This window comes from Brienomyrus brachyistius, chromosome 2, assembly GCF_023856365.1.
Source record: "Brienomyrus brachyistius isolate T26 chromosome 2, BBRACH_0.4, whole genome shotgun sequence".
Classification (NCBI taxonomy): Eukaryota; Metazoa; Chordata; class Actinopteri; order Osteoglossiformes; family Mormyridae; genus Brienomyrus; species Brienomyrus brachyistius.
Genome location: NC_064534.1, coordinates 25,730,869 through 25,755,983, shown reverse-complemented (window position 1 = coordinate 25,755,983; position 25,115 = coordinate 25,730,869). Strand labels below are relative to the sequence as shown.

Sequence of the window (25,115 nt, the reverse complement as noted above, 5' to 3'; positions counted from 1 at the left end):
CTCCCAACACTGGAGTTTGAAACAGCAGCCTTCCACACTCAGGCTGAGTACCCTAACCCACTCAGCCATAAACTGTCCTCATTTTCAATGTTGACTAGGATACTTGGTAAAATGTTTATTTTATGTTGATTTTCTTAAAATACAAAACCATAAAACCAAGAAAGAACTCACATCTTAAGCCACACACATTCATAGTCACATACAAACTGCATAATGACATATTTATTAGGGATGGGCCGATTCACATTTTTTCAGTTCTGATCTGATTCCAGTACATAACTGCCAATACCAATAGAAATTACGATATACAGTAAGAGGTAGTTTTACTTTAATATTTTAATATAACAAATATTTAGAGAGAGTATACACAATAATTAAAATGCCCCACAGTTTTTCTCCCACTGGCAACAGCGTCACTTCGTTGCCATGGCAGCCCCTCGTGTATCACAAGCTAGCAACTCTAATATCATCTATTGCTTTTTTTATATTACTCATGTTGTATCGCACAATTGCATTCGCTTTGTTTATTGAGATTTTCCACTAAACGCTACATCCAATTTTCAAATCTTTGTTTTTATAAAGATTTCAAATCGCTGTGCTAATTGTTGTTAAAAGCATTAAATACTTCCAGATCGTCACCCTCTTATCTGATTTCTCGTACGGCAGATGGTATGTGCATGATGTCACAGCAGGCGGAAGTCACTGTGCTCACACCCACTGAGTGGCAAAAAACTGAGTGGCAGCCTTAGCATTCAGCTTGAATGCCTAAAAAAAACACCTAAAAGGAAAAAAAACTTTTGTGCGATTGATTGCACAAATCTATAAAACAAGAAAAAGGGAGTTATCTTTTTACAAAATGCAAAAACAAAATAAGTAAGTATCAGGAGTGGATCGGTTACATATGGCCAATACCCGATTCGAATGACACGTACAGATCGGTGCCGATACCAATCTGATATTCAGATCAGTGTATCTCTAATATTTGTCAACATATTCAACTTAGTTCTGTGTACCATGGCTGTAACAGTAGCTTTCCAAACTTCTTGTCAGCCCTTGAAACTACTGCTTGCAGCTATCTTTGGTTTATTATTTTGAACAAGAAACTGCCAAGTGACATTGATGTGTGGGGATGCAGTCAGAGACAGATGACACAGATTGTTTAGTAATTGTACGATCTTGTGGGAGGGCAGTTCTATACTGGAAAGGCATGATTTTCTGGGTGATTTGTGTGGGATTGGAGGGATATATTATATATAGTGAGAATTAGCTCTGCAGGATATGAGGGGAGGTTATGTATGTATGTGGTTGGTATTAACAACGAGGATTGTGAGGGGGTAGCTGTGAATCATATGGACAGTATGTGACCTACGTGAGGTTTAACCTGTGTCACTGTTACCTGTGTGTGTCTGCCAATCATAGGGTAGCTGGGGTTGTGAGGTGATAACTGTGCATGGGATGATAGCTGTGATGCTGGAGGGCCCTAAGGAAAAAAAGGAAATTAACGTATTACAAACAAACATCAGCAATCGGTCAGGAAAAAACTAGGAGAGAAGTACAGGGAGAAACACACAAGTAAAAAAGAATGAGAAAAATACCATTTTGTTTACCAATACAATGAACTTTGTACTAAAAATCCCAAACTTTAAAGGTGTTTTACAAGGTGTTTAATTAGACATGATATGGAATCATGAGCTGAATAAAGATTGTAAACAACACTTTATTCTTCTTTAATTTTGGTGTAGACTACTGCTTTAGCAAAAAGTCACCCTGGAATTACTGCTGCTCCCTACACTGTGTAGTCTGAAAATGAATATATGCAAAAAGTGGCCATATTGCCTTTTTAAAAATTGACATGATTGTTATATGTAAATCTCTTAAATTTTAACAGTGCATTAACTACATAACATAGCTGTGGCTCTGAGGCTAGGGATCTGTGTTAGTAACTGGAAGTTAGTTGCTGGTTCGAATCCCGTGAATACCCAGAATGATTCTGCACTATTGGGCCCTTGAGCAAAGCCCTTAACCTGCAATTACCTCATCCTGTGTATGATGTTAATCTACATCCGGCTCTGTAAGGACTCCAGCCCAAGGCAGGGAGACAACATGGCGGAGATACTAATCCACACAAGGTACACAGATGCACATTCACACAAACAACATACTGTGGGCAATTCAGAAACACCGAATTTTAGTCTTTGGACCACAGAAGGAAACCTGTCTGACATTGGGATAAAATGAATAATAATGTGTAGGCCTGAGAACTTTGACAGAAAACTCAATGCTTTCCATAAAAACAGAAATCAATCGTTTGAAGCGTTACAGCAGGGGTGGCCAATCTTGTCCGCAAAGGGCTGGTGTGTATGCGAGTTTTCACTGCAACTCCATAATTAGATTACTAATTAGAGCACTGACTGACTGAAGAGTCCTCACACCTGGGTTTTACCAGCTGACATACAGGTCACTCCAAAAACCCGCATACACACCGGCCCTTTGTGGATAAGATAGGCCACCCCTGCATTACAGTAGGATAAAAAAAAAAACAAAATATATGATTCCGGTGGAAAATAGACTAGCTTTGTAGCATGCAAAAACATGTAGCATGAAAAAGATTATGTTCTGCATTACTAGAGACATTATTTGGATTTTATCATTCATTATACAAGTGAAAAATGTGAGAAACCTGGTTAGTAGCTGATTGTCCAGCAAACTTTGAGATACATGAAATTCAGCCAGAAAAAGAATGGAACCATAAGGAAAGTCCATTCAAAATCAAATACAGACTTCTGCAGAATTCAAATTAAACAACACTGATATTGAAAACAGTAAGCCAAACCGTATACCATCAAAATAACTTGCCAACTGGGAGGGGCAGGGGAGGGGAATTGTCAACTGGAGGGGGGGTAGGGGGGGTTTGGCGGTCGGAAAAAATGGTCAAATGTCTGTTCATGTCCTCTCTGCATTTTCTCTGGTTTAGGTGAATGATGACCCATGAGATTTGCATCTTATGTCTGTGAGATGGTCATACGCGTCAAAAAGTGTGACCCTCACAGGTAGAAACTTCGCACCTGAGTATCTATGATTCTTTTGACAGTCTTTGGTATCTGCTGGTATCTGCTGGTATCTGATATCACAAGGCACAACCATAACAATATAATGTGTCTGTAGAATGCAGTACGTTGTTTAAATAAAAAAAAAAAAAAAAATCACAGTAATTATGGACTAAAGGTGCAGAAGGAGAGCTAAAAAAGAATGATTAGCGTATGCAAGTGAACAATATTTAACACTGAACATTAATGAATAACCTTTACAAATACAGATATGAGAGCAAATTATGCGGAAGAACACTCGCTCGCAAAATAAATACTGTTTTCTTTACACTGTATTAACAGACAACCCTCCTTTCTCTGGAGCAGTAGAGTGATACAGTGCACGAGGCAGGCTGTTGTAGCAGCATCCCACTTCTTACGGTTGGAAGAGAGACAAGAAAACAAGAGCAACAAACTAAGCGAGGGTGGGCAGTTGCCATGGCAGAATTTTATTCTGCTCCGTGTTTGTCTATATAGCCAGCAGTCCTTTCCAACCTTAGGTCAGACAGGTGCATCCATCACAGCTGGACTCTGCCCAGCACACGCCCTTCATAACCTCATTCTTCAAAGCTGTATGAGTAAACAAGGGAGGCTTGGAGTCACCGCTGCAGGTTTATTCTGGTTTAACCTGATTCAGGCCACTAATATGTGCTACAGGGTACTTCCAGCTGTACGGCATCAACCAAGGTTTATGAAGCACAGAATCCAGATATTTGAAGTTCTCTGCTGCATAAGTTGCTTTGCCATCCATGACCAAAAATCAGGAATATGAGAGAACCTCTAAACTGTATCTCAACATAACGGTCGCCGGTTCCTCACCCATGCTATCAGTTGATCATGCAGAAGTAGCGTGCATTTCTCTCTTGTAATTACATGACGGACTTGCCCGGTCAGTCACACATGAAACATCAGAACGTATCACTCATAATGGAGATGAAAGAACAGGGTTGCTGCTGTTAGATGTCATTACTTTGATGGAAGCAACAGTATTGAAAAGATTTAAAGACTAAACTTTTCACGTTTATCATTATTAGAATTGGAAAAATACATCTTTTCTATTTTATTCATGCGGAATGATACTATTGAGTTATTCAAAGCTTAAAATAGGATAAATTATAATGTTTAAAGGACTGTCTCTGAGGAAAAAAATCGTTCGGTTGGAATTAACCCTATTTCTACTAATATGTAGATCATCCAAAATAAAAATAAGGAACATTTCAAATTTAAAAATAGTAAATTTGTCATGATGAGTGGTAGGTGGCTCAGTGCTTAGAAATTTCACCTCGTACTTCCTGGATGTGGGTTCAGTTTCTGTCCCCCACTATATTCACGAAGGGAGCCAAATCCACTCTCAGTACAAAAGCATGCAGTTAGGTAAACTGGTGTCTCCAAGTTATATATAATGTGTTCAGAGTTTACCACCTTATTCTTCGTAGACTGGCTCCGTAGAACATTGATGATTGATATTATCTTCCCAAGTCCGAAAAATCACAATGAGCAAACTCACAGTTAACATCCAATTGTGTGGTTAACTGAAATTAATTGAGTTGACTTGGGAGAGACATGCACGGTGGTCCCCTGAACTATCATAAACATGCACAGAAATGTTACCAATCGTAACACAGATTTGTATAATGACAAGTTTTAAGTCTGCTATAGAGCTCTAGAGTGCCTCCTAAACATAAAGGCAATGCAATTCAAGTGTGCTAGTTGATTTGTTGAATTTTCTGGTAAATATCTTACTGGTACCAGGCCCTTGTACCACCACTTAATTCACTGAAGAACCCAGCAAATACCGAATCGCTAATATCTAATTATTAACATAATCTATTTTTGCTCCAAACTTTGAGACACTTGCACACTTATTGAACTGCCTCCAGGAGGAATGGAATATGTAAATGGTGGACATATAATTTAGCAAGCACAGCATCCCAAGGCTGCTAAATAATTTGCCTTTAAAAACTTACGCCTAATGGATTTTTAATTGGCTATTTTTATATGTGGTGACTTTACCCTTTTGGAAATTTACCAAAGCTGTATATTGCACAGGTTATAGAACTTTCTCAAAGGTACCACATTTGAGCTGCAGGTTCACATCCATACCAAAAATGCTGCTTGCGCCATATTTCTATATGACATCATGTATTATACAAAAGACCATATTGTGCAAACTGCATTTATGGTCACACTTGCTGTTCTATGCTTAATCCTGTGTGGTAACAAAAGGCAGGAAGCTTAAGCACAACGCAATAAAATTTTTTTCGACAACTGCAGATGTCATAGACCTTGTAAATCTACAGCCTAAAGAATGCCACTCATGCCTACCATCATTATCACAAGCCAGTCTACTTTTACATTTATTTTCCCTTCCTTAATTTGTCCTTTTCTTGATCTCACCAGTGTTCTTATACTGTATGTTACTTTTCTCCTTGGAATCTTCCTCCATTCTTCATTCACAACCCTTTCCTTTTTTCTCTATGTAAAAATGAAATATTTGTGACAACAAAGCGCTGTTTGCCCTGTGCCACCCAACAACAATGAAAAATGCTTTATCATTTTTTGTAGCATTTTTTCAGATAGTTGTGCATATGTCAACACAACAAAAACATTAAATGTGCCCCAGCACAAGGTGCTATAGCAGTTATGAAGCAGAAATTAAGCCTGTATGTAAGGGATAAAGCACAACAATTATATTAGAAAATACAAAAAGAATCAATGGCAACTAGATGTAATGCACAAAGAGGAGGGCCACTAACCAAGTGGGAGTTGATTTTTTTTTGTATAACCACACAACTTGAACTGGTTTACCCTGGTTATACCATGGCTAACAAACAAAAAAATAATACAATGAACTACTCTATATGGACAAAAAAATATCGGGACACGCCTCTTAATCACTGAAATCAGGTGTTTCATTCAGACCCATGGCGACAGGTATATAAAACCAAGCACCTAGCCATGCAGTCAGGTTTACAAACATTTGAAAGAATGGGTTGTTCTGAAGAGCGCAATGATTTCAAGTGTGGTGCTGTCATAGGAGGCCACCTTTGGAACAAGTGAGTCTGTGAAATTTATTCCCAGCTAGATATTCCATGGTCAACTGTAAGTGGTATTACTGTAAAGTAGAAGCGTTTAGGAACAACAGAAACTCAGCCACAAACTGGCAGACCTGTGAAGTAACAGAACGGGGTCACCAAGTGCTGAGGCACATAGTGTGTAAAGGTCGCCAACACACTGTTGCCTCAATAACTGCAGAGTTCCAAACTTCCTCTGGCATTAACTCCAGCACAAAACCTGTGCCTTGGGAGCTTCATAGAATGGGCTTCCATGGCCGAGCAGCTGCAAGCAAGTCTCACATCACCAAATGCAAAGCCAAGTGTCGAATAGAGTGGCGTAAAGCACATGGCTACTGGACTCTGGAACAGTGGAAACATGTTCTGTGGAGTGATGAATCACGCTTCTCTGTCTGGCAGTCTGATGGATGAGTCAGGGTTTGGCAAATGTCAGGAGAATGTTACCTGCCTGACTGTATTTTGCCAACAATGGAGTTTGGTGGAGGAGGGATAATGGAGTGGGGTGGTTTTCCCAGTGAAAGGAACCCTTCTTCCTTCAGCATACCAGGACATTTTGGGCAATTCCATGCTTCCAACTTTGTGGGAAAATTTTTGGGAAGGCCCTTTAATGTTCCAGCATTACACTGTGCCCCAGTGCGCAAAGCAAAGTCCATAAAGACATGGTTGGGTGAGTTTGGTGTGGAAGAACTTAACTGGCCCTACAGAGTCAGGTCCACACATCCAACATCTCACAAATGATAAAAGAGTGAAAGTTGTTATAGCTGCAAAGGGGGGACCAACTCCATACTGATGCCTGTGGATTTAGAATGGGATGTCAGAAATTCCTGTAGTTGTAATGGCCAGGTGTCCTAAAAGTGTAGTCATGGTTAATTTATCAAAGAAAATAATTTCACTCAGCATTTAATAATTTTCCTATGTGCTCTTAAAAATATAGTCCCCATAAGGACAGAACATCTGGTCGGGCTACTCGCTGGAAGTGGCAAGTCTGTTAAGTTACCATAGAAACCATGAACAGACAGGCTCTTGCGTTTTGAAAACCAAGGAATATTACGCTTATAAGAATGCTTATTTATGAGTAAAAAGTCACACAGGTTTTTATTTTATAACATATTTAATAAAACATTATAATGTGTTAATACAGAATTGTTATTAGGCTACCGAAACTACCTGTGCAGTTACTGAAAATAAACAACACCCACGTGGCATCTCCGGACCAATAAGAAAATAGTATTCACCCATGGTATAAGTATGAAATATACCCTGCTGATATATCAGTCACTAATTAACATGTTCCACACATTAAAGTAGGAAGTTGGCCCTAAAATGTATATACAGGATCAGCACACAGGATCAGCACACAGGATCAGCACACAGGATCAGCCAGAACAAGCCAACAACACAAATTCTGAAGTTTCACAGTTCAAATCCCTGCTTCTTAAAAACCCACACAAATGTATTCTCTTCATGTAAATTTTTGACCATGTTAAATTCTGAGGAATTAAGTTGTATGTAGTTCAAGAAATGGCTGGACATCGTCATCCGCATTTATTTATGTCACATTCTTGCTGCTGAGAAAATATTCTTCTCATGTTTGTTAAACTTGACTTCACGCTGATGCACATTTTTCTGAATAGCCCAAATGAAAAATTATTTCCCATTTGATGTGCGCTGTTGAATTTATACCATTGTCTGTACAAACAGTATTTACCATAAACATTAATTAGAACTATACGCACCTTTTCTCTAAGAGCACATTCTGAAATTTTCGTAGGAGCCCATTTAAAATACTCATTAGAACACAGCTGCAGAAACATAAATATATAAACCATCCATCCATCTGTCCATCACCACTAATTTTATAAGTTTTGTCAGTATTAGCCTGGAACCTATGCCTGGATTCTACCAGATTTAAGGCAGTTAAACAATGGGGCTGGGGTACCAGGCCCTCACAAGGCGCACACACATACACGCAAGCACACACACATACAGATCAGGTATCTATGTCTTTGTGGGGACTCTCCATTCATTTCTATGGGCAAAACTCTAATCGCTGTGACAACTTTAACCCCTACTCAGTCCTAAGCTTAACTATACTGTAAGTAACCAATCAAAATACAAGACTTCTGTTTTTTTTTTTTTTTTTTGATTGAATTTATTGTTTTTTCTAAAACAGTTTTTTAATTACATTTTGGGGACATTTGGACATCTGTAATATATACATGCCTGCCTGCCCCCCCCCCCCCCCCCCCCACACACACACACACACACAGAGCACACACACATCAAATAACCTAATCATGTTTTGGTCTGTGAGATGAACCTGGGCTACTAGTAAGAAAGCTGAAGAAAAATTGAGAAGATACATTCAACTAAATTGTTTGAACCCCCAACCTTGGACGTGTGAGGCTACATCACTACCCACTGAGCTACTGTGCCCTTGACTAAAATAGTGAATGAAAATTTAGCACAATGCTTGTCTTGGCCTTTTTCAGATTCCCCACCTAACATAAGCGTCATTCAAGCTTCAATAATAAACTTCACACGTGTGGGTTTGGACATTTTTCACAGGTACTGAAATTACATATATAAATGCAGCATATCAGCCCATCCAGTTCCACTTACAAACCATTCAAGTATAACCATACTTAAAAAGGTTTTAATTATACTATAATGAGATTAAAATAAAAAATCTGATAATACCGATATATTCCAAGGTGAGATTTCACAGTTTAAGCAAAAATGTTCTGTGAAGCATAAATTGGTTTATGGCCTATAAAAAGGTAAATGATTTCTCCAACATAAATTCATAATAACTAGGAAGAAGAAGATCTAAGACACTAGTTATTTTATTCTACTGTGTGCAAATTCTACCAATGTCTGACATCTGTCAAAATGAAACAATTCTTGTCAAAGGCATCAAAGTGCTGCGCACTGCAGTTGAATGATCTACCAAGCAATCAGTTTTCCTGCTTGAACTCCCCGATAAAAGACACATTTATTAAAAGCACTGAAAGGCTAAAATAACGTCTGATTTCTGAATTGACAAGGACTTACGATCATGGTAGCATTATGAAGCAGCAGAAGAGGGAGAGAAAGTTCCATTATTAACAAACCATTAGAGGGCAATGTTTCACTGATTTTATACTCTACAGCATTGAAACGCCTCTTTATCATTTAATTTTTTTTATTATTTGTTTAAAAGCTGAAACACCATCTATATGTCTTGACCCTATATAACAAAAAGAAAATGTGGACATTTTTTAAAAAATATGGTTTCATCAACAGAATATCAGAATTAGCAGAATGATGTGGGTCTGATGTCTGCTATTACAGTATATTCTATAGAATGTGCTCACCATTTATTTGGGGTTTGGTTCATCTTGTATGTACTTACACCCTGTAATGCTGACACAAAAATGTTCAGGTATCAAAAATATGGCTAAAATCCATTTTTAAAATCCTGGTTTAACCTGAGCTCTGCTGCCAGAAGGCTACACTGAGCAGCAGGCTGCTTCTGGGCTCAGACTTTCTAAGACAGCAGTACAGAAGAACAAGGTGAAGCAGGAGACACTGGCAATGACCAAAAACCAGCCAGGTAAAGGGCAGAGGCAACTTTCTAATGTCAGAAACCATCCGGCAGTGCCTCATAAATCGGAGGGTGACCTCAAGTGACCTTCAAAAAGAATGGAAAACATAAAGAGGTGTGAAGTGCACTGCTAGGACAATTAGGATTGAAAGAACTCCTAGAAGCCCTTAAAGACCCCTAAAGCAAGGAAGAAGCCCTTCATCAATGAGAAGCAGGGAAGAGCATGGAATGCAAAAAAACATATATTTTACACAGGCGCATATCCATAAATTGAGAAATAAGAACATATGAAATTTGCAAACGAGAGGAGGCCATTCGGCCCATCAAACTCGTTTGGGTGAAACTGAAAACTTTGCTGTGGTCTCTTATTTTTTTTTCCAGAGCTGTATATTGAAAAACAGCTCCACACTTCATTTGTAACCATCCGTGCTGCCCAAGCCCCCACCCCCTTGCTCATTGTCAAACTGTATACGGAATAGTGTAATCCAGACCAAGGGGATATGGATTAAAGGGTTACAGGGATTTGTACAGCACTACAATAGGGAACAACAAATAGCCTCACATGTCTATAAAGCCTCTCAGTATAAATGGGGGAACAGGCGGCTCCATCTACTCAATGATAAAAATGTCCATGGTCTGGTGGCAAGTGTGTTGCAGTCAAATCATGACAAGGGAGAATGTTTGTGATGGGGGGGGGGGGGGGGGGGGGCAGTGGTTACATAGGTGATTATGGCTGGCCAGTTTACTATCCTTGGTTTGTGGCAACACAGGACCAGCACAAAACAGCTGACAGACTTCAAAATCCAGCATTGGTCCCTCCTTGCTGCAGGAGTTCATCAGAAATTCTTGGCCATATCTGATAAAAACAATTACCCCAGACAGTACACAATGCTGTATGTATGCCTGGTGCCGTGATTATTATTACTGTGAAGGTATTTTTAATGGTGTGCTTGGAGAGAAAATGAAAATCATCAGTCAAAGGACGAATGACTTTGTACAAAAACTACACTCACTCAGAACAGAATTTTATAGGTAATGCTTTAAAAAATGGATTGAATACAATGAATGGTACAAACACATCAAGTGATAGCAAACCACAAAAGATTTAAGTCCTTTTCACAACTAAAAAGCACAACCCAAAAAAAGACACCTAATGCCAACATGACGACCCTAAGCCCTACCCAGCGCTAACCTTAACTGTAAGTAACTAAAAAAACATTCTTAGTTTTTTTATTGCATTCATAGATCTTTGTGGGGACCTGAAAAATGGTCCCTTTCATGTCAGAATAACAGGGTTCATCACATTGTGGGGAACATTTGGTCCCCATAACATAATATAAACATAATCCAGAAACAAACAAACACACACACACACACACACACACACACACACACACACACACACACACACACACACACACACACACACAAATGCACAGGAAAGGCAACACTATAAAAAGAACCCAATACAAGCTGATTGTACATTTACAGTAAATGACAATGAAGCAAATGACAATAAACAATAGATGTAATACAATAAAGCTTCCTTAGCATGTGGTATCTGCATAGATTTTAAAATGTTATTAAAAGAGAGTACACAAAACCCATGATGCACTGCAAAACAATATCAGAAGGTAATGTTAAACACTTAATGAATGAATGAGTAAATAAAATACACAAATAAAAAATACGTAGCCCAATTGATAATGAAGATTTTATAGAAATGAACGAAATGGAATACAATACATTTTAGCCATATTAAAGACCCAAATAAAAGAATTCCACTGACCTAATGAATACATGCCACTATTTTCCCCTTGTGAAACACTTTAATACATCCTGTTATGGATGGCATTGTTGTGCTAAATCCAAAGAGGAATTTAACCCAACAATGAACACAGAAATTTCCACACGATTACGAAACAAAGACAATGCTACTGTACTTCTTGCTGGTCATTTTATGTGAGATGTATGTGCTGCACTAATACTGCTGCACCGATTTATTCTTTATTTTATTTAGGGATCGTTATCCCTGTCACATTAACCAAAGTTTCTAGCTGCTCAAATCAAATTGCTCTCTTCAATGACTTGGTGGAAAATAAAATCTTTTTAAATAGGGCAGAACGTTTCATAGACTTGATGCAGTACAGTCCATTTCAGAATTTACTACTCTGTCTAGCAGTTCTTCTTAAATGTGAGTGGGCTCATGGCACTGACGGTATACTAAATAAAATTACTTGTAACTTTGAAACATAGGAATGATATGAATGCAATGTAAAATGCACATTATATGACCTAATTAGGGGGTTGCAGTGGAAACCTACATACACACCGGCCCTTTGTGGATAGGACTGGCCACCCCTGATGTAGTCTACAGTACAGTATACAGTAGAGGGAACAAGGCAGGGAAACACCCTGGATGGAATGGCAGTCTATGACATGGGACACATGCCATTTCCTCTGACTGAAACTAGAGTACCCCGAGAAAACATATACGCTATATGGACACACAAAGTATTGGGACACACCGCTTAATCACTGAATTCAGGTGTTTCATTCAGACCCATTACCACGGGTGTATAAAATCAAGCACCTAGCCATGCAGTCAGGTTTACAAACATTTGTGAAAGAATGGGTCATTCTGAAGAGCTCAGTGAATTCAAGTGCAGCACTGTCATAGGATGCCACCTTTGCAATAAATCAGTTTGTGAAATTTCTTCCCTGTTAGATATTTCAAGGTCAAGTATAAGTGGTATTATTGCAAAGTGGGAGCGTTTAGGAACAACAGAAACTCAGACACGGAGTGGCAGACCACGTTAAGTAACAGAGCGGGGTCACACACACACACACACACACACACACACACACACACACACAGAAACACACACACCTTTCAGAAACCACTTGAATCAAATGCAGACACATAACTTGTGGTTAGGAGCACAAAAATTGGACCCTTGAGCAATGGAAAAAATAATATGGTCTGATGAGTCATTTTCCCCCCCCCCCAGCCCCCTCCCCCTACATCTGGATGGGTTTAAGGTTGGAGAAACCTAAAAGATGCTTTCAGCCTACAGTGTCTGTTGGTAAAGGAAGCCATCTTGTGGGAGCCATTAAATCCAATGATGGCTCTGCATGGTCATATAACAACCAACGAATATGAAACCAGGTGTGTCTTATGATGCAAACACTGTTCCCTTATAATGCTCCCATATTGATGATAATGCCCCCATACACATTGCTGAACAAAATTCAAGAGTGGTTTCATAAACACGACAATGATGTCAAATGCCGGTACTGGCCTCCCCAGTCACCAGATCTAAACACTCACTAAAGCTTTACGGCAGCACAGAACACAAAGCAGATCTGTGTCTCCTTCATCCCTCAGATCTGGAAGCTTTTTGAAATATCGTCCAACATTCCTTCATACATCACTCAGGACTTGTAGTTCAGGACTTGGCATGTTTGTTTGATTCATTCAGTTGTCCTAAGACTTTAAAATGACCCATTGTCAAAGATTTGAAGATGTCTGTTATCCTAATTTATTGCTTATGATAGAAACTTGTGAAAAATGATTCATTGCTTCTTGCATGAAACTGAACTGATACAACAAGACAAAAACAAAGACAAGCCTGACTTTATGATTAGGAGACAGACACCATTGCCCAGGAAAATCTATCAAACAGCAGCCAAATAATTATAGCATGTATCTGCAATTTATCACCTCAAGGACAGAGTGTCAAAACTCTGAACTACTGTCTGACAACAGCCGCATCAGACACCAACATTACACATCTACGACACAGTCACAACATAGACCTTGTTAACAGGTACATAGTGGTGCCTTTTTATTTTCAGTAGCTCCTCTTTAGGAACGATATGGGTGGCAGGCAAGTAACAAAATTACCACTTAAGAACATATCGCAAGAAGAAAATTACCTCAGGAAAATACCAATTTTTATTCTCCTTTTCAAACTGGTTTAATTATGAACCATAGTCAGGCTATTCATTTTGCGCCTTTTTTTTTTACAAGTCTGAGTGTATCCCCATATATATCTGTATGTGCATCTAAAGTGGGGGGGGGGATAAAATCATGGGGCCACGATGTGTGTCACGATGCACGTTGAGATTTGGCTAATGCTGCTATTACATTTCATTTCATATACATAAAATACGGCTGGATAGTAGATATCAAATCACAACAGTCATGGAATAATCAATTATCCTTTGCCTCGTCTAAAAATGACATTTCTGTCTTAGAAAAACACAGATATAATTCAGGCTGTTAATAATTAATTGTACTGGTTTGCATTGAATTATTTGCAGATATTGTTTCTTGATTGTTCGTCACCTTTTACTGCTCCAAAAGTTACCCAGGTTCAGGCCCCCAGTTCTGTGGTCCATAAGTTTATATGTCAGAAAAAGAACACGCTGATTGTACACATGTGCATGTGTATACTGTATAAGCTTTTTTTATAATTTATGAATGTGCATTGGAATATATGGGTGTTTGACTATGGGGGTATCGTTTCATTGCCTGGGAAGTCCAGTATTGGAAACCACTGGCTGTGCCAGTTGTACCTGGAAGAATCCTGGCGGGACAGGCCCAACTGGCATTCCATCTCCAGGAGGGATGTTTCCGAGGACGGGGCTGGGGGCCGCTGCTGCACTCTGGAGAGGACACAAAATCACATACATGCTCAGGCTGCAGCCCCTGATAGACAAGTCTATTCAATGATACAAGCAAGCAAACTAAGTGAGTTAAGCTAAGAAGAGGAAGGACCTCATTTCGAAAACATATCATGACAAGCACTAAGAGAGAGGAGACATATTACATGCTGCAGAGATCACATCTGAGGTAGTGAATAAGTAAGGCGTTTCCTCCCCTGTCTTCTGTTAATGAGAGAGGTCAGTCCTGTCTTTGTAAGAGGTCTTTGGCAGGCTAACCACATGGATCCTCAAAGTAAATCATGCTAACAGCATGGTATGACTGGGTGTTCATTTGAAATTCAGACTAAAGCACTCGGCTAAAGCACCTGAAACTGCTTTATAGGATTTTTAAAGATCCCCGTGTCACTACCTTAGTTTTAACGATTAATCTGCTAGATAGTACCGCTACAGTGCAGAGTTCCCATCAGGCAGTAGGCTTAATTGGCCAGAAACAAAGACGCCAACTAGCATTATCTTTACTGCAACCTGGCTTTTCCTGGAGCTCTGATTAAAGGCTGCCATTAATGGCAACAGTTTATGTGGTCTTTTTCAAGTGCTAAAAACAGAAACGTCGTTTTGTGCAGGATTCTGTACACAGCTAGCTACCACAAAGGGCCGCACCTTCACTAGGCCTTACCAGAGGACATCTCGGGGAGTGTATTTGTGTCAGTTAAACACCACATATTATGGGTCACACTTGTATGTTACAGCCTCTCGTGGCCTTGCTCACTCCTTAGAATTGTCCCTCCTTTCCCCGTGTTTCTTCATCCTGTGCCCTGCTCATTAACTCTGCTCTTAGTCTGAGCTCTGTCAGCAACCTTCCCGTCAAAAGCCCGAGTGGGGTGGGAGGGGGTGCTGATGTAATCCTACAGAGACAGACTGCTTGTCTCAGTGCAAAATCAGTGAGGAGAAAAGCTGTAGAATGAGGTGAGACCTTAAAGCTGTCACCTATAGGAACTGGCTAGTGCTCTGCTTTAATATCTAGCTCCAACGTCGCTTTAATGGAAACTGTGCCGCACAGACACATTCCCACCTAAGATATTTTATTTTCCCTGGTACGCCGTCCTATTCTGTTCTGATACTGGAGCTTGCCAAGCTAAAAATTATAATGAGCCAACTTAAAATTTTAGCATTTCAACTGGAACATGGATTTAAGTGTAGATAAATTAATCTACTGAAGGGTTACCATGGAGATGCGGACTACCTTTGTCGGGATAGAGGCATAAAATAATCAAAGAAAAACTTAATTGAGGACCTCCATGTCTTTTGTCAAGCCGCAAGCATGAAACACAGTTAACTTGCCAGCACCTGTATCTAACGGACTCTTGCTAAGGGGATTTCCCCCATGAAGCAATACCGCACAAGCCACCCCTGATGTTACAGTTTTGCAAATCCTTGCATGATGCCTGCTAATATCACCATTTAGTGTCTCGTCAGTCACTCCTCCGGTTTATATTTAAACAGGATTCCTGATTAAGTTCGATATAAATTCATCCTGCAGTGGAAACCTGCACAGACTCAGATCTATATACCTTTCTTCGATGCAACACTCGATTGTTAAATTAATTTGATTTTCTCTCTGCAGCTGAGGGAAGAAAATAATGTTTTTTATTCTATTTTTATTGTTTCTGAGAAGCTATCTGGCACATTGTGCATAGCAGCCCACCCGCCCCCCAAAGTTCTCTCCTCCCCACCTCGGCAGCTTAGACAATGGGCATTGCCTGCGGCTGATGGAGCTAAATATAGCTTGTGCTGTGCTGAGGGACAGGATGGGCACCTAGGAGTGACGACAGAGGCAGGGGGGGGGTGCTGGGGGGGGAAGGCAAAGGCACCCAGCTTCCATGAGGACATTTAAACGCGCTGGTGGGTAAGCATCAGCATCTGCCTTTCGCCGGCTCCTGTATTCCCAGATCATGCTCCAATGTACTTCAGAAATGCAGACAAAACAAGCTAATTATAACCGAAAGAAAGGAAACACAGGCTTAGACCTCCTTAACAGCACTTTAAGCACTGGTATTTTCGAAAGCCTCTGTGTCTCCGTGAGGAGCTTTAGGTTCTTAATATGGAAACTGTGAAATTATACAAAAGAATGGAGCTAGCATTTTTAGTCCAAGGAGTAATTGTGCCGTTACTCGCAGAAGAAATAATGACGGATAATGTGAGATCGTTTAGCTTTGTCCCGGCTCAGCGTTTTTAAAGCCCCTGATCCCTGCGACCACATATTCTGAGATTTCTAGTCACATCCTTTCAAAAAGCTACCAGAAACCCTGAGACTGCCCCCGTGCACTGCCCCAACCCCTTATTCTGGCCCCCACTGCCCCACACCCCAGTAAACTCAGGGTGCACCTCTCTTATTGGCTCCTTCATAATCACAGAGGAAAACGCCACTCTGAAACAGCCCATCAGAATTTCCGCTGCCTGGTTACACTGTTTGGGTCAGGAAGACAGTTTGGCTTTTTTACATCAAAGCCAAGGTGACCAAAAGCTACTCCCCTCATTTCTCTTTCCTCTCTCTTTTCATCACTGCCATTGCTGTCCCAGTTCCCTCCATTTCCTAAATACAAACTAATTATGGACTCTCCCTGTATCTTTCATCCTATCAAGGGGTAACAGCGTTTTGCAGCAGGAAAACACTGCAAACAGGAAATCCCACAAAATACTCACACTGTGAGAAATGCACGATATTCGCTGTATGTGCAGCTTCAACCCTGAACCTGAATGTCCCCCTTACCAGAACGACTCCCCCCATGATTCATATGCATATTGTTACAATTAATAACAAGACTTTCAACTAATTTCTGACATCTGAAGGGAGAATAAACACAGGTTTCAACCATTTAAAAATGTATGCATTGAGCTAAAAATTGTTTTGAATGAAGATTTTCATGCAATACAGCATACATACATGTATAAGACACAAGAAATACATCTGTACATGTTCCCTGTGTGTTTGCTTATTAGACAGATAGGAAAAAGCATGGCAAATCAGTGTAAAAAAAAAAAAAGATTTAAACACGCAGGTACAGTATTAAAGTGAACAAAAAAAAACTAACATTATTCCCCGAAATGGACAGTTTAGTGAATTTGTTCACAGAAGTGTCAAAATCTGTTGTAAAATTTCACTGTTTGAAAGAACTGCTTTTCTATTACAAAAAAGACCATGAAGCTGTAGAAGCCAAATGTTTATTCAATGATTAATGAGGCAGACGTTCTTAACTGAAATTAAAACAGAATAAAATGTTCTATTCATGCAATAGACAGTAAATATGTTTAGACTGTCAGTTATGTTCTTTTACAAAATGTTTTCTATGTTCACTGTTATAAGAAAACTGAAGCGTAAATTTATTGTAGCTTGACAGTTTACAGGGTCTATATGAATCCCATCATGCAGATCTTTATCCAAATGTCTAGAGTCTCTAATAGGACTGATACTGCGCTTTAACAAAACAAATTGGCAATAAAAGGTTTATGGGAAATGAATAGCCAGTTTTAATTTTGACAGCAAAATGGACATACAAGCTGTTTTGTTTGATCAAGTAGGAACACCCTGCCTCCTTTCCACTGTTTCCATGTGCTACCATGCATTGTGCTGACACAACACAGCAGCACTAAAACACTGTAACATTTACCAGGTCCTGGCGAAGCTACAGAAGTCTTGCTGGTTCCACTCTGCCAGAACAGAAGGCTAGGCTGCCAATCATCACACACACTGTCAACTTTCATTTCATTACTGCAGCCAATTGTGTTAACATGCAGCTATGTATACATGATTTGTCTATACAGTACCAGGGGTGGCCAGTCTTACCCACAAAGGGCCGCTGTGTGTACAGGTTTTCGCTGCGACTCCCTAATTAGATTACTAATTAGAGGACTGATTGGCTGAAGAGTCCTCACACCTGGGTGTGAACAGCTGACTTAAAGGTTATACCAAAAACCTGCAAACACACTGGCCCTTTGTGGATAATATTGGCCAGCCCTGGTCTATACATTTCAAAGCAGGAGGACATATCCTTACTCCATCTATTCTATTCAGATCTGAAAAGTGATTAAATCCTAGAGATGGGTGCTAAGTGGTTTAGGGATCTGCCCTTGTCTCTGGAAGGTTATGGGTTTGAATCGCATGGCCGGCAGAGCAGTCTTATTACTACTGAGCCCTTCAGCAAGGCCCTTAACCCTAACTCCTGCAGGGCTGCTGGATAGAGACCATACTCTCATACCTCAAAGTTTCCTCACTTATACATCACTTGTACAAAACAAAGCCTATTGGCACACTATACAGTAAGTAACAAGGGCTCAGCTACCGTGAATCCTCTGCTATTCTATTGTCTATTCTGCTTTTAGCTTTGAACTTTTCGAAAAACATCAGTGTAGCCTGACAATTCACAAGCACTACAGAGGATCCGATACTTCAGAAGGAGGAATGCACATTCTTATCAATTTGTGCACTGCTTTCTGTGGCCATTTGGATGTCACATGGGGAGCCCCAGACACTGTGACACTACAACTACTGTGAAGCCATGCTATTATATACATATTCGCCGCATTATGTATTATTATATTACATAAGCAATTTGTCCTATTATTTGGAAAATTCATCCTTAGATCCTACTGATAATGCATGGAAGCTTCCAGAAAGAAGGCAAGTGGTTTCTGCTCTGTCTGCAATGCACTGTCACTGTCACTGTTACTGTCTCTGATCGGAATATAGATTTTATTTATTTACCCGTGCATGTTCTGCACATTTATTTCACAGCAGTTAAAGAATGTCTGCACATCACTTTTGTTCTTACCATCACTACAGAGAAAAGTGGCCTTGGGAGACACAAGCAGGGGGAATTATTCATTCTCATTAGGGGAGGAAAAAACGTGGGCAGAATTCCAAGTCCCGCTCTGTCTAGACTGCACGACAAAAACCACCCCAGGCTGGCCAGCTCGAAACTGCAGTCTTAGCTGCTGTGCAGAAGCCTGCAGTAGCTTTGCTTATTTTTTTTTGTAGAATACAGGTATATTACAAACCAACAAGTTTATGCACAACAAACTGTATTAGGTAAGGAAATATACTCCCTATTTCTGAAACAAAATAAAAGTAATTTTATTGGTTTTTCTTGCCATGAAAACTGAAAAGTAAACTCTAAAATATAAACTTGCATATCAGAAAACGTTTTTCTTTTGCGTGAGCGTCTGAGTTGATCGAAGCGAAGCATTTCAGTGAATACGGTGGACAGATGTGTTTTCTTTTCTCTGCCACGGTTGCTACAGGAAATTCAAATGACACCATTCAGGAAGGAACTTAATAACTGCACCCCTCCCTCATCCTTTACTCCCCACCCCCTCCATCCTTCAAATGACATTAGACTCATTCCTGTATAGGTTGGGAGAACAAGGGTTCAGAGGAAACAGAGATGTGGGTATCGGGGAAAACACCCCTTAATCTACAGCATGTATTTACAGGGAGGAAGCGAAGAGGGTACAGCACAAAGGATACAGTAATGTTTTATGTAAATGTGGGATAAAGCAGAAATGGTATGTTTGAGATGTTGCGCTAGAGACCATATGTGAAGCTAACGCCCCACCCCCATCAATCTTTGACATCTTTGACACCAGTGATAGCATTTAACAACATGAAGAATATTTGGTCATAAGGAACTTCAACAGAGCTGTGCTAAAGTGCAATGCAACCTGACTTTCACCTTAAGAGAAATGCCTTATGGGAACAATACTGACAATGTCACAAATGTCACAAGAAAACATCATGGCACAAGTGAGCAGGAATGATACAATGCCTGTAGGGACAGAGGAAACATGAGTTGGCCAGACCTCTTACCTCCACACCCTGTACCTCCTGGCCCAAGCCACAGTTACTCGACCCAAACGCGGGCCACTATGGACGTTACAAGAGGTGCCCTTCTGTTGTCCACAGGGGGCTAATAGACGACCAACTGGTTCACACTGGGAGACAAATTTGTTGGGCAGATAATAATGAGGAGAATTTTCCAGCTGAAAGCATAACTCTGCTGGCCATGCCACAAACAAACTTCTAGAGCCAAGTTTTCATGGCGGCCGACAGCAATCAGCAATTCATACTTTCATACAGAACCCAAAGAAACTGATGCCCAACTGATTCTAGAGGGACACAAAGCAACTGGCAGTGATCCAAACACATCTGTTGCAGAGGAATCCTCTGACTGCTGGACAGGAGGTGGTCTAGTGGCTATGAAAGTCAATTTGAGATCAAAAGGCTAAAATAACAGCAGACCAATTACTATTATACTTCACCTGAATTCAATTACTAAATACCCAGTCATAAAAAAGTCTTTATTAAAATGGTCTACAATAATTTATAATGAATTATGCCACCAAATAACATAAACAATTCAACAAACAACTCTGGTTATGTTAGTTTCTGGCTCTTGAAATGTACACAGAATAAGCTGCCCCAATGTCTTTGATTATAAACAGCGCTTTGCTCTTTTCAGAAAGTCATACGGTAATTATGGCACAGAGGGGGCTAAAAATATAAGCTTCCCAGAGTTTTCAAAGGACACAGTGACCTCTCTGTTACAATTCTGGATTCCAATTCATTATGTTGATGAAGAGAGTATGATATACTGCAGTGAGTATGGACAAGGGTTTTCTTTTTCCTATATGTCCTGCCATCTCCCTGCATTCATTTTATATATTCTATAAAAAACACACACAAAAGTGCTGTACGCTTGTATAACAGAAACTGCAAATGCTGCAAATTTGGAGACGCATACATACACACACACACACACGCATATATTTTAAAACAGATACATAAAGTATATATAGTGAAAAACAGAATTATACAAGCTTTATTCGTATGTTAACAGGGACTTTTCATTGCACTGATAACAGATGATAATTTAATTAACCTAGGTCATCAACCCTGCCACATGCACTGATGAAATGTGTGACAACTCCTGACCTAAAAAATATATAGTACTCTAGCTAAATGTGACTCCAATCGACACTGCCTCCGCTCCAGGCCAAGCAGATGACTAATGTTTTTCTGTTCTTTGCGCACAGGCAGCAGCTAAGCCCTTGAATGCTGCTGCAGCTAACCTTTAGAGAAGTTTCCCACCATACTGTTCTCAGCAATTTGCACCTCAAGGACGATTTTTAAAAAGGGAAGGTCGAGCCGCAGCCACCTACGAATTCCTGCAGTAAAAACCAGCAAACAAACAAATAAAAACACTGAAGACTCAGAGGGATAATGTGGAAGGTCGGTGTAAAGAGGTTACTCTGGGAGCCTGAGAAATGTCTCAGCATATGAGAGATGGGAGCGATGCAGGTCGTAAGGATGCGAAAGAACTTGCTTATTTCCGAAGGACTTCAATTACCTGGATTAGATGAGTAGAGGGGCCGTTTTACCACTTCAGCCTTGTACTCTTTGACAAAGAAAGAGCCTCAGAGAGGTACCTAACAAAAAATAGTCATGCTGCTCGACCAGTGCTCTTAACATTACAAGACCCATTGCCATTCAAGTAGCAGAATACTAATAGTTCATTGACCTGTTAAATGTAGCCAGAGGTGCTTTTATTCCAAAACATCATGACTTTTGTTGGTGCCATTTATACATGATAAAAAAAAAAAACCTTGGCCAATGACTGTAGGTCACACAGCTGTTATGGTATTTCAGTGTATTATTACTGGTAATAGTGCGGATGAGTGACGGAGCATTTGGCTGTTAATTTCAGAACAATGTCCATTCCCCTTCTTGCGTACAGCAGAGCATATTTCCTACTGAGAGCTATGTGCTACATCCCAGCTCCACTCATCCACAGACAGCCGACAGCGAGTAAGCGTCAGTTTCCTCAGAAGTACCCAGTGTTGGCGCCAAAGTCTTTGCATAAGCAACACATAAACAGACTGGGGAAGAGAGAGACAAACAAATACATGCTGCAAGGGACAGAAGTGTTAATTTATTCACTGCATTTATTGTTCCGTTGGATTTTCTAGAAGAAACTACTGTAAAAAAGGAACCGAGGCTTGTACATGTGTTTGTTTAAAATGGAGCAGTTGCAGGATAAAAATTCTGGAGGATTTTGTTTAGAAATTGACCATATTCATTGTTCAAGCAGCGGTCCCTAACCCCTTCACCTTTTCTACTCCTTCCCTTTCTCCTATTTTTTTTTTCAAATTTCATTTATGAACAAATGGCATTTTTCAAATGCATACCTTCACTAAAGATGGTTCCCCCAAAAGCCAACGGTTCCCAGGGTTCTTGAGAAACAGTCATTATAATACATGTCCATTGGAAGTATCTTCCTGCAGCAACATAAATAATTCATATTCAGGAATGGTGCTATAACCGCAGAAGGAACGGACGGCACTTTTCTAAGCAATAGAAAGCAACCATTTCAGTTTTTTCCTTCATAATAATTAGTAAAAGCACCAATTACAGACAGACAATGTCTTCCTTAGATGGATATGGAGCTAAAAGATGATAAATATGTAGATTCTCTTCCTTAGTCACCATGTCTGTCCCTCCACCCTCATGTTTTCCACTCAGAGAAAGATTTCCATTTCTGTCGCCCACACCTTCAAGTCTTCTCCACCCACGTTGCCTCTCTGGGTCACCATGGACTGCAGAAGAAAGGTAATACTTACATTCAGTAGTCACTTTATTGGGTACCTCTATGTAGTTAAAGGTAGGAAATGCTTTTGTCTCCAGAAGCACTATAAGAGTTGATGAGTTGATGAATGGATATGCTTTTTTTTTGCACACTACTGTCGTACTGAGGTGTTATTTTTGCACTTGCGCGCATCCTGTTAGCTGTAATGAGTCTGGCCATTCTCCTCTGACCTTTCTCATTACCAAGATGCTTTCGTTGTTGAGAGAGGCAGCCTGTTTGCTGTAATGAGCAGGTGTACCCAATAAAGTGGTCCCTAGTGTATTTACCGTATGAGTTTTTAGACAAAATACTACAGTTTATTTGTGTAATGGCATATGGTCAGAGAGCAGAACAAAACGAACTAATTCCCAATGTACAGTAACTCATTGTTGTTTGTTAATCTCTGGATCAATTTGCCCTACATTGTCTGCATTAATGATGTTCTACTTCGCTTTGCCTTACTATCATAGAGTTGGAGAGCTGGTGGTCTCCCTGGAACCATGCTATACTTTTTGGACACAATTAAAATGTCTACGCGGACACTGGCACTTTCAGTTCATGTCAGGATACTTTCTACAGCTCAGCTGAAAAAAAAAAATTGGAAAGAAATCCGTTGCTGTGGAAACACAAGTATTTGGCAGTTGTCTTCAAGACCTACTGCACTACGGCAGAGTGGAATTAGGATTTACTTACACTTTCCCCTGAAATAAAGATATTTTACCTTCTCCTCCAAATATACAGCAGCACTAGGTCCCACTGGCTCTCATTCACCACAAGGTTGTACAGATACCACCCCCCCACCCCCCAAAAAAAAAAAAAAAAAATCTAGCTTAAATGTATCTCTTACTCCAAATTGTTGTCATGCAGGTTCACCGTAGAGATGACTGTAAAATGTCAAAAAGAACGTTGCACTGGATAATGACACGGAACCTGTAATATTTGGTAAAAGTGACTCCTGTATAGCAGTTGTTTCAGTGGAGATGAATTCCATAAGAGCTGACGGTAATCTCCTGGGTGCCGTGCTTGCAGTTTGTGTCAAATTAAAGGTAATATGTGACCGTGTGCACGAGTCAGTTACTGTATCTGTCTCTTTATTTTAACCGGAAAAATAGCGCAACGACACAGAATGGATCTACGACACAAAATATATCTATTGACTTCATAGTTATGATAACAAAGGTTACTTATAAGATGCACAAATGAGTCTGTGGTCCATATACAAACCATTTTTACAGTCCAGGTTTGACATGGGGGGTAGGTACTACTGCAGCCTCTGATGCATGTCTGTGTTTCTAATGTGATAATGTTAAGTGGATGGAATCACCTACATGGAAATGTGATAAGGGTGTCTATAAAACTGTCAGGAAATCTTCAAACAGAGGCTGAAATTGTAATGTTGATAAATGCTGGTTTGGTTTATTTATTTGCTAATAAGCAAGCAGTCGTACATTTATTCTCCCCACAATATCATTTCCATGTTTTTATCCACTGGAGAACAAATTATGAAGAGAATCAGAGATAGCAAGTGCCTAGACCTCATGGAAACTCAGATTGACAGTGCAGTCTCCTCAGGCTTTTCCTGCACTCATAAAAATACGTCACTTCAAATGAAATTACTCAGTGATGCTAAGGAATTTGCAGAAGGGTTTGTGTGCTATGCTGGTTCTCACTAGGTAGTCTGGTTTCCTCACACGATCCAAACGGACAAACTAAGCAATAATTAAACCAAATAAATGAATGAATGAGTGAGGAAGTAATAAAGAAAGTAAGTAAATAAATAAAGTTAGGTGAGATGGCAACTATAAAGCATTCCCATAGTGTACCAGGCCTGGGAGATCGAACTTCGTTATTCAAATAAAATTCAAATTTGAAAAATATTTACATATTCGACGGCAGAAATCCACATTCAAATTTTTGAAGATTTATGTAGGCAACCACTAATTTATCAAACATACAACATTTCCTCATTTTTGTTTTATTTAATGGCCCTTCCTGCCTAACAAGGAATCTGCCACTAGGG

The 25,115-nt window shown here is 39.9% G+C and overlaps 1 protein-coding gene across 14 annotated transcripts in view; it reads right to left on the bottom strand.

The window, feature by feature from the left end:
• Positions 1-25,115, bottom strand: part of ssbp2a (single stranded DNA binding protein 2a) — a 94,913-nt gene that overhangs the window by 11,388 nt on the left and 58,410 nt on the right. For 8 of the 14 annotated variants that reach the window (XM_048998421.1, XM_048998431.1, XM_048998390.1 and 5 more), the window contains 2 exons: positions 14,328-14,417; positions 1,397-1,480 (listed from right to left, as the gene is read on the bottom strand). In XM_048998421.1, the coding sequence (XP_048854378.1) occupies positions 1,397-1,480; positions 14,328-14,417 (174 nt within the window). The remainder of the gene's footprint in view (positions 1-1,396; positions 1,481-14,327; positions 14,418-25,115) is intronic. The other 6 variants (XM_048998467.1, XM_048998394.1, XM_048998401.1 and 3 more) reach the window with 1 other exon arrangement.